Source organism: Danio rerio, chromosome 17 (assembly GCF_052040795.2).
Source record: "Danio rerio strain M-AB ecotype USA chromosome 17, GRCz13ab, whole genome shotgun sequence".
In the NCBI taxonomy this organism is placed as follows: domain Eukaryota; kingdom Metazoa; phylum Chordata; class Actinopteri; order Cypriniformes; family Danionidae; genus Danio; species Danio rerio.
Window position 1 is genome coordinate 38,967,106 of NC_141037.1, and position 14,575 is coordinate 38,981,680.

Sequence of the window (14,575 nt, forward strand, 5' to 3'; positions counted from 1 at the left end):
GCATATACATCCATGCCAAAAGGCCAATGGAAAGAATTTGACCAGGACACCGGGGTTACACCCCTACTCTTTATGAGAAGTGTCATAGGATTTTTAATGACCACAGAGAGTCAGGACTTTGGTTTAACGTCTCATCCGAAAGACGGCGCTCACTGACAGTTAGGGGTGTAACAATACACTCAGCTCACGATACGATGTGTATCACGATATAATGTTCACGATTCGATATGTATCACGATATTTGGAATAAAAATTAAAAATTAAACTGAAATGCAAATTTTACCAAGTAAACTATTTTTTATGTATTTCTTTTGTTTCAACTTGTTAAACTGAACCTTCTTCAAGAAAATAAATTAAACAGGCCTGTCTCTGGAAAATAAAACAATTTAAAAACTTCTTAAAAATATTATTGAAATGACAGACAAAATTAAGGAACAATTTAAGTAAAGGTGCAAACAAAAAAAAAGCTTTCTATTCAATTGAATTTAACAGTAAGAGCTTAAGGCTTTGCTTGGTCACCTGCGTTTTTTGTGTGTGCAAAAAAATTCACATTTCCAGGTATTTAATTCATATTTAATTAAATTAATTTAGAGATATCTCTAATTACAATTGTGACTAGTCAAAACTCATTTAGAGATATCTGCAAATATTTTTCAATGGAAGTCAATGGAGGAATATGACTAGTCATAATATATTTGCAGATATCTCCAATCTGATTTCATACTAGTACAATTGTAATTGCAGATATCTCTAATTGTCATTCTGACTAGTCGAATTATAGTTATGACTAGTCAAAATATAATTAGAGATATCTCAAAATATATTTATGGATAGTCAAAACAAAGGTTTAAATGCTAAAACGGCTTGCCATACGCGCGCGTCTATCAGTCCGCCCTCTGTAGTAACAGCTTCGTCATGTGTGATTTTGCGGCGGTAACATTATATGAAGACAGAATGATATTTTAGGGTGAATTGTACCTTATAAACACAGTATGTGACTCTTTCAACACCATTAGTAGGTATCCCTGTCGCTGTGCAAAGTATGTAAATCACTGTGAAGACTTTAAAACTTAGGATGTTTGACCCAGTATGCGTGTCAAAAAGCGGACGAGTCTAAAGCAATGACTGTACAACCGAAATGTTGCCAGACGTCTGATTTTGAGAGGATGGGCCATCCTCTATTTCAGCTCCACTCATCTTGGTCTGCTAACATTACTGCTGCTGCAATCTGAACTCACGTGCGACTGCAGGTGGAACGTAGCTCACGTGCAAACAGCTCAACTAATAAGAGAAAACGGACGTCGTATCGTAATGAAATCGTCATAACGCCACAATGCATATTGTGACATTTTTGCATCGCAATAAATCGTACAATGATAAATCGTTACACCCCTACTGACAGTATAGTGTCCCCTTCACTTTACTGGGGCATTAGGACTTAAATAGATTGCAGGTTGAGCGCCCCCTGCTGGCCTTACTAACACCACTTCCAACAGCAATCTAGTTTTTTCCATGTGGTCTCCCATCCAGGTACCGACCATGCTCAGCACTGTTTAGCTTCAGTAAGTAACCGGTCTTAGGCTGCATGGTGATATGGCTGTAATAAAGTGTCATTTGAAATAACTATGGCCAATTATTCGAATCCCATGGAGCCACAACAATGACGTAAGTCACGTGGCATAACCCACCGAGCTGTAATGTTTGAATCTTTGATGTGACACCCTCATCCATACGGAGTAACGCTATGGAACGAAACGAGAAAGAGAGATGGAGAAAGCAGGCAGCAGCGTCATTGTCACAAAATATTAAACATAGGTTTAAACTGGGTAAAGCTAACGTTACTTACTTCCTAACAGATGAAAATCTGTTGCTAGTACCATGAGGTTCTAGACTAACTGGCTGAATTAACCAGGATATCCTGTATATTGGGCATTATTGATTTGTCCCGAGACCTCCCATTCCCAAAAGGTGCTAATCCCGTCACATCTGTGTGTTTTAAGGTTGTTTACACTAGTCACTTTATTCGTTTTATACTGATCAGATATAAATCTGATCAATCTGACAACTTCAGAAGGTGGTCTGGGATGAAACTGGACGGGTCTAATTATTTGTTTTTAGACAAAATTAACTTAAATAAAATAAATTATGACCTGGAGAAAATCTGACCTGCGCCTGTTTAGAGGAACACCTGTATGTGCGCTTTTACTGCCAAACACATGTAAAGTGTAATGAATATATAAATACGTATTCACTATAGGCATAAAACACAAATAGCCTAAAGTAAGTCTGTTTGAATGTCTATTTGAATATAAAGCACCTATTAAATATTTAAGCATGTGGTGCTGTGATGAACAACCACTAGTACAATCTGAATATATTTAAAAAGCACTCTAAAAGCTCAAATAATTGTTATCAATATTGTGCATATTGATAATCACATTATATTGCATTATTGTACTTCGCCATTTGTCTACCTCAAGGGGAAGTCCTCTTAAAAAAGAAAACAAAACAAAACTATAAAACATGTAGTGTGTGTTTGGACTGAACAATTTGCACATGATCTTAGTAAGCAACATTTTTGTCATCATTCATCTGTCATCATTTTTGTCACTGCAAAAAGCATGCACATGATTCCAGACGACAAGCACAAAATATTTCATAAAACGTGACCAGAATTATGTATTTAAACTTCTTAATCAAATACAAAATGTGGGGAAAAATGCCCCCCCCCCCCACTAGGCTGGCACTAGGCAAGTCGTGAGGATTTCAGCTCATTTTCTATTTTCTTATTGGTTAAACTGTTTTGTGTATTGCAACACAACTCATGTAACAAAACTCCCAAGACTCCCCAATCCAAACAACCATACCATTTTAATACATTTTGCACCAAGTGGGACAATCTACATTATATACAGTATAACATTATATACATGTATAACTTTATAACAAGTATATTATAACATTATTCACTGTACTTATATGGGATTCATCTTTCATATATTTTTTTGCTTCTGTCATCGTGATGATTTCAGCTCGTTTTCTATTGGTTAAACTGTAAGTATTGCAACACACACCGTGTTACAAAACTCCCAAGACTCCCCTATCCTAACAACCATACCTTTTCTTAAAATTAAAAGTGTCCCACATGCGGGTTGTGTGGTAGTTTCGACTATAGCAAGTATGATTTGCTTATTGACCGCATAAGTTAACCTATCATAGCTCATTGGCTCGATTCAGCCACGGATGGAGATGTTTGGTACAAGAACGTTTTCCAGTGACGGAATTTCCCGCATGGCCCGTGCTTTTGCTGTAACTTACAGCGCCCCGCATGGAGGGGGAAAAGCCATATATGGTAGCGGAAGTGGGTGTGGCCTACAGGACAGTAGGGGATCACAAGACTTCAGCAGAAAGAGAATGTGTTGTTTCATACTCCACGTACGAGTCAACTAGGCTGTTTTGAGCGTTTTCGATCCGCATGTGCGTGCAGTAGCTGTGAAAATCGCGTGCAATTGTTTTGAAAAAACGCCATTTTGTCTTAGAAGCCCTCCATTTCCATTTGTCGCTGGTTTCATTTGCACAAGGATCTACCTCTTGACTTGAATATCACTGGAGTGAGGTCAGCATTGCATGACTCAATCGTGGATAAGCATGCAGTCATTTCTCTGCTGTTGCATCGGACCTTGCAGTTGTTCTTAGAGCGACCTGAAAACATAAGATCAGACACGGTAAGAAGAATTATTGTTTTAAATGGCTTATGTAATGTTTGGTACAGTTTAACGAATCTAAACTATCTGCTATGGGCAAGTTGTTAATCGCACCCTAACGAGGGCTACGTGTTGTTGCTCCCTTGTTTCACTGAAGCAAGAAGTAACTTGCGCACGAATTACCTTTACCAGAGTTGACAACTAGAAACAGACAGGAGGGGGCTTGTCATTTGCCTCCTTTTATTATTTTGCTGCTCAAGCATGCTTCATAGGGTGTATTGTTGTCCACTTTGTTGCAGTGTGACACGGAATTAGTGACTGGATAATCCCTTTTCTGCAACAAAGGGCTTCTGGTAAATAGCGCTGAGCTGGCTTCACCAGGAAGGGGGTCCAGGAAGGGCACCCGTGTAGTGTGCAAACACTCGGTCTGTGTCTCAAAACCAATTGAACTGTTTACATAGACAGCTTTTGAGGGCGCTTTTCAGGCGCGCGTCCTCTGCGTCGCGTTTATAAAACGGCGCGTTCAAGTTAAAGGGGTAGTACTTGCAAAAAATGAGAGCTGTCATGCTCTCTCATGTGTGATTTCAACGTCGTATAAATAGCTTTTTGTCTTTAAGTTGAACAAAAAATGTTATCCAGAATGACAGCCTCACTTTCAGCTCGTCTTTTTTTCCAACAAAATGAAAGTGAATGAAGGCTGTCATACACGTCTCATTTCCCACAGAAATCACTAACATACAGGTTTGAAACACATTTCTGGACTATTCATTCATTTAAAAAGTACACAAACTTTTAAAATCTGCCTCGAGACTCGTCCTGCCTCTAAGTACGCCCCCTAAATTACTCCCTAGTAAGTCAGCTCACTTGTGTTTATGGCACATCCACTCTCTCTCTCTCTCTGAGGGGAATTCTAGCTCATGCCTCAGCACATGAGTCTCTTCTGCATTTGTTCGCGGTTTAAATTAAGAACTAGGTACGATTAGGTAACCTTACTTGACGTACAAGCTTATTAAACGCGTTCTCTTGTCAACTGTTTAAACCGTGGCTTGTGTAACGTTAACCCGTGCGTCGCTGTCTGTATTGTTTTGCTAATGCATGGATATGCATGTGTGTTCATTGCACGCAGTGGAGTTGTGTAATAATTGAAACGTGTTAGATCAAACTGACCTACAATATGGTGTTAACTGGACGCTGGTTTGGTTGATGCAATTTGTTGTTTACATCCTTCTCCTGTGTTAGGGGTGTTTCTCATTGCATTGCGCCACCCCTGAAAATACTGCAGCTTTAATGGCAGCTTGAAGTACGCAGCATTTATACATACTGTTTGTTTGTTCAACTTTATGGTATGGCTTCTACTAAAATATTTAGCTAGAAGGAAATATGCAGGAATATTACTTTTTTAATATTGCTCTGTAGTATTTTAAGTATAGTTACATCAGTAATGTGAAGTTGGACAATGATCATTTCCATTTCTGAAAAACTAATTTGAAAACATATTCTAGACGTTTGAGATCTTTTTGTTATTTTATTAAAGTTTCTCGTGCAAAAGTATAGTGAAATTCTCAGTTTCTTTGGATGTACTGCGTTTATTAAATGTGGGCTTTAGTAAAATGTCACTAAAATGTTTTATCTATGAAGGGCTAAAACATTTTCAAACAACTGCATCAATAATACATTACAGGAAATTAACCAGAAAATAAATGAAAGACGCTTTGCAAATTATAATTTTGAGATCAGGCATGAACAAACTGTCTATATCTGATGTCGAATGGGATATTCTAGGTTAACTCATTTGTATTTACTGAATACCAAAGCATCACCTAAATGTAAACTGAGGTCAAGTTGGTTTTATATTCACATATTCATTGGACTTATGAGATGCTTCCCATGGTGTTTCCCATGATACTTTAAATATCTGGTCTGAAATCAGATGTAAATATGACTTCGAAACAATATTAGCACCATTTAATTGACTGGGAGCATTGTTGTACTTTGATAGTCAATAGCTGCTAACATGTTTTGCCTATTTAGAAATTGCAAATACTTTTCTGAAATTATAATATTAAGGAGAAAGTCCGAAAGTGTGAATCTAAAACCAACATTACCACAATTAAATGTAATTACTGCCAGGCTGCTCTTACCATCAAACATATTTTGTTGGAATGTAGAAGTTTGAATACCAGTAGACAAAATTATTATAAGGTGAGTACTTTGGACATTTTTAAAAAGGTACCACCATGAAGAATCTTAAATTATTTATCAAAAAGTGAACTGAAAAATCATATGTAACTTTGAATATATTTTTATCATGTAATATTTTTATGTATATCTATTTTGTCATGAGATGTGGCAATAAATAAAGAAATAACATTTCCAAATTTCAAACTAAAATTGTCATTTAAAACTTTTGTTGTAAAAAAATTACATTAAGTCAGCATAACAAATTATTCACTTGCATTTGCTGGGCTCTAGATTAACAGGTTGCACTAGTATGCCCAAAATCTTCTCTTAGGTGCACCAGAACAAAAGTTAGATGCACCCAAATTTTTGAACTCATCACATTCAACACCACGGTTATTAATGCCATACATATTGGCAATATTGACTTGTAAATCATTAATTAACAATCTGGTCAACATCTCTGATTGGTTTAAACTAGGGATGCTCATACTGACAGTTTAACTCAGGGGTAGAGCTGTGCGACTTGTGGAAAATATATAGTTGCAATTTTTTAACGGAGCTTGCGATTTAATTTGCTATTTAATTTTGTAGTCAAGTTTCAGCTCAATATTCTGAATTTTAGCTTCTTACTGCTAAAATACTGTGCGTGTTGGTTGAAAAAAAGGAACTGAAAAGATATTAAATTACTCCAACTTCTATTTTTTTATTTGTTTATAAATATTCAGAAATTCAACACAAATTTTACTCTAGAGCAAAAAGTAGTGAGTTATGGCGTTAGTTATGTCCTGGTGCCTTCGTGAAGTGTTTTCATACGGGTTAACAGTTGCAAAGAACTTTGAAATTGCACTTTGCTGTTGCTAGCTACTAAATTGAGTGTCACTAGCAATACTTTTTGTAGACTTTTTAGCAAGACACTCCTCATATAGCAACCTGTGGTGCTTTTTTAGGTGCTGGTTGTTGTATTTCCTCATGCTGTGGCAACAATTCTGCGACAGCTCTTACAAATGACCTGTTTTTGTTCGGTGACTGACTTTGAAACCAAAATATTCCCATATTACAGACATGCTATTTTTATTATATTAGTTTGTCTTGTACTGCTTCTGAAGTGGCAGACGGCATCATCCCATTTGTCCGCGTTTTCTGGTTTGTTTGTTTTATTGTGGGCTTTCCGCCTAGTTCAGTCGCGCAATTCTTATTGAGCAGAACAAAAGTGTGCTCACTCAATTGAATAGTAAGACTCGCACACAGAAGGCAGTCACACATTTGCTCTGGGTGGGTGAAATTATATAATACATTTACATCACAGCCTCTTGCAACTAGCTAAATGAAACGTTTCAAATCGCGATTGCGATTTAATTTCATATAATCGCACAGCCCAACTCCGTTGTCACCAAACTTTTTTAGCCTAAGATCCCTAACTTCTTGCTGAAACGCAAGATTTACCCACTTAAAAAAATGACAGAAAAATAAAGCAACATTTTTCATTTGCTTTTTCAGCTTATGGCCTGAAATGTAAAAAGTACTTGTTCAACATGCTTTACATTTTTCAATTAATGCAACCAAAAATATCTGAGACAAAGTTTGGTAAAATGATTTTCAATGATCTTTTGCAGGTACTTTGGAAATCATTATTCCACAAAATATTTAATAATACAAATGAAAACAACAACTAAAATGATAATCTTTATTTTAATTAGGAAAACATCAGTTGTCCACAGAATGAAACAAAAATGTAATTTTAAATCTAGAAAAACTGAAAACATTTAAGCGGCACCTTATTCATAGCTGTTTATAATGGTAATAACCATAAGTACGTGGAAGGCGTACAACATTTAGATTTTATAGCTATATTATACAATTTTTACTTTTATAAGCTCAGAGAATAATTTTATTTGACTGAAAAAAACATTATTTACTGAATATAGCTCAAAATAAATCTGATAAATCACTAGTGAGTGTTCTTGTCTGATTAGTGTAGTTTATAATTTGCATGCAGTCTTGAATGTCATTTTACAAATGTGCACACAAACATTAACTAGTATACAGACATCTCAGGTCATTAATTTCATTATTCATTTGGTTTGCACTTAATTGCACACAAACCCTTTGTGATGTATGAAATGTATAAGAGGTTAAATAGGACACTTTGATTTTTGAAGACAATATTTGGATGATAATGTCAACTCTGGGGTGGAATCCCCTTAACACATTTTCATTGTGAAACTGAGCTAACTATATGTTCACACTTTCTGTGGGATTGTGTTTGCAACTGTACATCGTCTCTACTCCTCATACTTTCGCCGTTGCTGTCTCTGCACACAGTCTAAAACAATAGCTTGTGGTACCATGCACATTTTCCTCTACTCACTGTTAGCGTTCTCACATGTATGTCATTTTGGTTTGCTGGTTGCTAAGATTACGCTGTCACTTTCTGTGCATGCTCAACAAACTACCCATCATCACATGCACTAAGCTGCTAGAGGCATAGTTCTCCAACCCTTAACAACCCACCTTTCTCTTTTAAATCCTTTTCTCTAGGGCCCTATTCATGAATTTGCTAAAACTGCCATTTAAATGAACCCCCCACTAAGCATAAAGTTCAGACTCTGAAAGCTAACCATAATATTTGTGACCACTTTCTTCTCAGGTTGTCTCTGATGAATGAGCAACAAGTTTCCCACCAACTTATCCGTACTTGCCATCCAAGGAGTTGAAGATTTGGCAGAGAAGAAAGCAAAAACAAAAGCAAATGGACATGTTTGAGCTACACCATACTGAAACTGAAATTTCTGCACAAGATGTGCTGCAGTTTTGTATTTTAAAGTGTACCTGCATTGATACCATGTTAAGTAGGTTTGGATGACCATTAACTGTCACAAAATCGGTCGAGGGTTCTTTAAGGACGATACTCTAAGACTTTTTATTAAACCAGAGAACACCTTGGTGTGGTTTGGGGAATTGAACTCTTGTCTCCTCAGCTGCCCACTCCACCACTCCCCAGATCTAGATTCATGAAAGTCATGAGTTTGCAACCTCAACCGAAACCAAACGCAAAGAGAACAGGCAAACGTATCACTTTCTTTAACGATCAGGGTGTGGCAATGAAAGAAGCCTCTCAGCATACGGGGCCCTACTATGGCGTCGGGGTCCCACCTTCAGGGCCAGGCCATAATGACAGCGGAGGTGTGGAAAGCTTCAATCCAGAAGCATCACGCATGTACCATAATTCAGTTATTTTCAGTCCAGAGAAGGGTGATCAAAGCCGTGGGCATTATCAACAGACTATGCCCATGAAGTGGACACATCAAGACCCATCTCTGCAGCCCCAACCAAGACCAAACAGTTGGTCACAGGGTACGACCACTTGGCAACAGAACTTTGGTCCTTACCTGACACCTCAGGCTGCTTTTGCAAAACAAATGCACGAGGGTATTTCAGTTCAACAACAGCAGCAGCAATCTGAGCCATCAGCTATTAGGACAACCGAAAAGCAGGCTAACATGACTGGAGAGACCTACAGGGATGCAACTAAACCTGTCCGGGGCATGGGGGAATGGGATCAGCAGCAAGCCTTTCAGCAGACACAAAAGCCTGGAATGTTAAATCCACAGCAGCACGGACAGTCCACCACTGGGAATTCTGTGCTGCAACCCTTTCAGTTAGCTTTTGGACAGCCCAAGCAGAACCTAGTAGCAGGTTACTATCAGGTAGTCCAGGGCAGTCGGACCTTACCAAATTTGAACTATAGTTCACAGACAAATTCTCAACATCAACTTCAGCAACTACAGCAACAGGAGCAACAAAAGTTAATGCTCCAACAGCGACAGCAACAGATAGAGCAGCAGATACGACAACAGCAGCAGCAGCAACAACAGGTACTTCAGCGTCAAAAACAGCAGCAACAAATACCACAGTCACTGGAGCAAGCACATCAATTAAAACAGACTCCACAACAGCATATGCAACAGATTCAGGCACAACTGGTGCAGCAGCAACAAAAATCTGAGCAATCTCATCAGAACCAACATGCATTGGGAGTTTACTCTGATGGCCAGCAGCCACATGCTCCTTCGCTTAATCAGCATCACCCCTCGTTATCAGGACAATCCCAGGAGACTACAGATCCTTCATCAACCCAGGCACAGGACTCGGTTCCCCAGCCTCCTGCAGCTGTTTCACAGCAAACCATCGAAACACAACAGCCTGGGCCACGGAGATCCCGTCGGCTTTCAAAAGAGGGTGGAGGACCTGCCTCAGACAACCCATTTGTTATGCCGTCTGATCTTCATGCTCAAGGTTCTCAGAACGGGGCTTCTGAGACCTCTATGGTGCAAGACATTCGGGCTGCTCCAACTGGTGTAATCCAGAGCACTCGGCGGAAGAGGAGAGTGTCACAAGAGGCCAACCTAGAAACCCTGGCTCAGAAGGCTTCAGAAAGAGAATCTCTTCCCTCACGTAATGTCAAGGTAACTGACGTTTCTTATTATAGAAACAAGCATTGACGTTATTTAATGTTCGTTCATTGCTTAATAGTGAGAATGAAAAGTTGGTGTCGGTCGTAAGACAATGATTACCATTAGGCAAGTGAAGTTGACATGATGATAAAGTAGCACAGCAAGGATGCACTACTTCTTTTAAATATCTACAGGTTTTGCAGGTTTCTCAGTTAATGGGGAGTGTAAAGTTAGAAGAAGACAGACAGGCACTGACTGTCACCACTACGTCACATGATATCTTGAGCCAAACAAAGGTTTTTCCACACATCTGCAACCACTATCTCCTTACTGATTTCTCATACAAATACCAGCAAGTGCACCCCACCCTCAGTTCACAGATTCTCTTGAGGGCACATGAACACTGGTGCACATTTCCTTTTGTTGAACTCCACAATCATAGCTTAACTTATTTTAAGTAGTGTTATCACTTGTTCTGGAATGGAAGATTAGATTGAGATTTTATCTTTTTGTGGTAGATCTTGAATCCGTGGGCTAGTCTTAATGACTTGCTTTGTTCATTTATTTTTTTTTCATTGCACAAGGAAAATTAGCACAATTAGCAATCTAGTTTGATGCAGTGTCTGTAGGCCATTCCGTGTAATGTATTCTGCTTTTCTTCTTGTTGCGTAAACTTCCTATAAAAAGGACAGCAGCACTCCCTTAAGACTTCCAACCGATGATAACAATGAAAGGGTGTGTATATATACTGTGATCTATAGGCTAGATAGTGTAGAGAACACACAGCATAGTTCAGTAAGGTGAATACAGTTCTAGCTTATTGAAAATAGAGGATACATAAGACATTAAGGTTTTTTTTTTTGGTCGTCTGTTGATGATTAGTGTAAGTTCATGCCGGTAAACCTACCCTACGCCAAACACAGGCTGACAAACAGCCATAGCTCAAGGGTGAGTGAGCTGCAAGGGCTTGATGTACTAAGTTGAATACCTCAGTGGTGCCAGCAAGGCCGGAGTTCAGATAAGACAGGCCACATCCTCAGGGATTTCTAGACTTTCATGCAGCTTCCAGTTAGACGCACTGTAGTAATGACGTAGATTTGATTGCGTTTTTTCCACAACATATCAATAAAGTTTTAAACATGTCAGCCCTTTTCTTTGCTCTAATCTTTAGCAATAAGGAGTGTAAAAAGGAATTGCTCTCACATTAAGGGAAATGAGGGTTTAGTGCTTCTCCCTGAACACTGTTATTCTGACTAGAACTTTGCGTTAAAAAGGTGGTTTTGAAATGTACAGCCATTGTGAAATCACTAAGACTGACACTTTTGTATGGTCTTTGTAAGTTCCTGTTTTGTGGAGAAGTATGGATGCAGTTCAGTAAATCTAACATAATAGGAACCCCTTCTCCAATCATTAACATACCCACTGCAGAGTCTGGTTATATAGAAACAGCTCTTGTCCAGTGGGGGAATATCATTATGTGAGATGGATCTATATATCCACATGCAGCCTGTCTCTCGTCTGCAGGGCAAGTTGTCTCATCTTGTAGCAGAAATGAGGTCACAGTTAATTCATTAAGTTGTTTTTGCAAATAGCCCTGAACTAACCTCATTTCCTGTAATAATATATGTTATCAGCTTTTATTTTAATTCTGATTTCTCATGTATATCCTTTGTACATACTGAGGAGGGATGCCCTCTGCTGAGATTTAGGTCTTTTAACCATTAATTTAACTCATCATGTTGTTTTGCCAGCAAGAGCCACACAGGCCTTGGAGTCCGCCTGTTGTCCCGACAGGTCCTGGTCGAGGGGCAGCTGAGGTGGATCAGGTGAGTGCCAAGCGGCCCAGAGACGACAGCCTCATGCCATTGGTCATTCCAGTCTCTGTACCAGTGAGGCAGACTGACTCCTCGTCCCCGGATCATGAGCAGGCTTCCCTCTCGGTTAGCTGGCCTTTGCGGGCTCCTGACATGAGCTGCTCCAATTACCAGCCCTCTGTGATTGTTACACGACGGCGCTCGCTGAGGAACTCCCCATCTGAGAGCACGGGCCAGGTGAGTTTACTGACTGATCTCACATCAAAACATCTACCTTTCTATTCTCATGATATCTTTCTCTTTTTGCCAATTTATCTACTCCATCCCCCAGCGTTAAGCCATGGATTAAAATTCCCCAATAATCCGCAAATTTCTAACGACCCCCCCATCCCCCCTTCACCCTCTGTTCGTTCACTGTACCCTAATCCCACCCTCCCCCAAACCATTTTTCAGATATTACAAGACTCAACAAGATCATTTGCATGTGGTCTGTGACTTTTATAACGGTTTATGCAGAGATGCACAGTATATCGTTTTCCTTGTTATTTTTGTTATCGGTAATGTTAAATTAATGATAATGTTGGTCATTGTGATTTTGATGGGTCTCATGAAGTGGATGCACACGTTTTTACTAAATGAAAGAAAAGGGAATTTTGCAAAAAGAAAAATCTTTGCTGTTTTGTTGCTTTTCTACAGTTAAAGAGTAAACATTATCAGTTAGTTTTATCTCTACACTCCAATGCTCAAGAGTAAGATCGCTTGTATGTTTAGCTGAGTCATGTAAATTGGCTTTTATGACATGATTTTAATGAAAACGCATTATGAACACCAGTGTTGGGTAAGTTACTTGAGGAATGTAGTGAGCTAAGCTATTAGCAACTCTAATTAAAATGTAGCTTAACAACACTAAAAGCTACCCTCTGGGAAATAAGCAGGCTAAGCTAAAAGCTACTTAGCAAAAGTAGTTTAGCTACATCTAAGCTATTTTTGCAATTTCATTTTTGAATCGAAGCAACTTAAATCCAAATCAATCTTATCTTAGTGATCAATAAAGCAGTCAGTAAAACATATGAGGCAAAATTGTTCAGTTAAATTATTTACTGAAAATAATATGCTCTACCAAACAGAAACAAATGATAGTATATAACAGCGAAAACAAAATATCCAATAAAACCAGGTGTTACACATTTAAAATACTATAGTAATGTATAGTAAAGGGAAATATTTAGGAATAGCATTATATTGTATATGTATTTACAACTCTTTATTAATGAATTACACTACATAATGTAGTATCATAAACTTGCTGGACTTGCTGTAAATTACTAAAGTACTTTTTGAGCACAGCATCGAATTAACGTTTCTGCGTCTTAACATGTACTTCTCCAGGTATGGTCAGGAGGAATCCTGCTTAATAAATAGCTTCTCTCCCTCAGTCATCGTTCCATCAAGCAAATTTCTAATGTTAGCGATGTTACCAACCAGGATAATTTTTTTGTCGACCACCGAGAAAAAAAAAAAAGAAATTGTCATTCTCGCCAGCATCTGGATTTATTTTCATTGGCTAGACACCATCCTCACAGCTCTGTGAATGTCAGTGTCGTCACTTATCGATCCATGATCAGGAGTTTTAGCTTGTGTGGACGCTACTGCGCAAATTGACTAGCTTCACTACCGAAAAGCTATTTGATTTATAAAGTAGCGACGCTTCTGCCACACTACTGACAAATGTAGTTAAGCTAGCTGCTGCAAGGCACTGATAAACACTATCACTGTTTTTTGCTTAGACCACATTTGACATTGTCAGAATCGATGCAGAATCAAATTTGCAAATGATTTTTCACCACAGGTCTAGCCTTCAAATATAAAGAGTTATCACTTATTGGTATCAGCCAAAATGTCCATATCTTTAGCTTGCGATCTATGCAGTTTTCTAACATCTAATTTCTTCTGCAGAATGGCGGAGCAGAGAGCGGGAGTGAAGCTGACAGCAAATCAGCCAAAGCCAAACGACGTCCTCGTCCAGAACCGCTCTTTATCCCCCCACCCAAACTTGGCACTTTCATCGCCCCACCGGCCTACTCCAGCATCACACCCTTCCAGAGTCACCTACGATCTCCTGTCCGATTGGTGGACAACCCCCTCAACATGCCGCCTTACACTCCTCCACCCATCCTCAGCCCGGTTCGAGAGGGTTCGGGTCTTTACTTCTCCACGTTCTTGTCGGCTGCGGCTGCTGCAGCTGCTGCTGCTAATAATCAGGTGCTGCCCCCGCCTGCCACTCCCAAATCAGCCACCCGCAGCCTCCTGCGCTCAAGTGAGTTCCCTTGACTTTATCTCTAATAAAGCTCATTAAATATCACTTTGATTAGAGTAATCAGCATTTACAACTAATTGAACTGAAATTTGTGATGAAATGCAA

The 14,575-nt window shown here is 39.0% G+C and overlaps 1 protein-coding gene across 2 annotated transcripts in view; it reads left to right on the forward strand.

Moving 5' to 3' along the window:
• mideasb (mitotic deacetylase associated SANT domain protein b) overlaps window positions 1-14,575 on the forward strand; it is a 61,294-nt gene that overhangs the window by 5,634 nt on the left and 41,085 nt on the right. Inside the window, exons 1-4 of one of the 2 annotated variants that reach the window (XM_087290829.1) lie at window positions 3,377-3,725; window positions 8,533-10,351; window positions 12,091-12,390; window positions 14,110-14,470. In XM_087290829.1, coding sequence (XP_087146955.1) covers window positions 8,897-10,351; window positions 12,091-12,390; window positions 14,110-14,470 — 2,116 coding nt within the window. In that variant the 5' untranslated portion in view covers window positions 3,377-3,725; window positions 8,533-8,896. Of the gene's footprint in view, window positions 1-3,376; window positions 3,726-8,532; window positions 10,352-12,090; window positions 12,391-14,109; window positions 14,471-14,575 lie in introns of those variants that run through there. The other variant, XM_087290830.1, reaches the window with a different exon arrangement.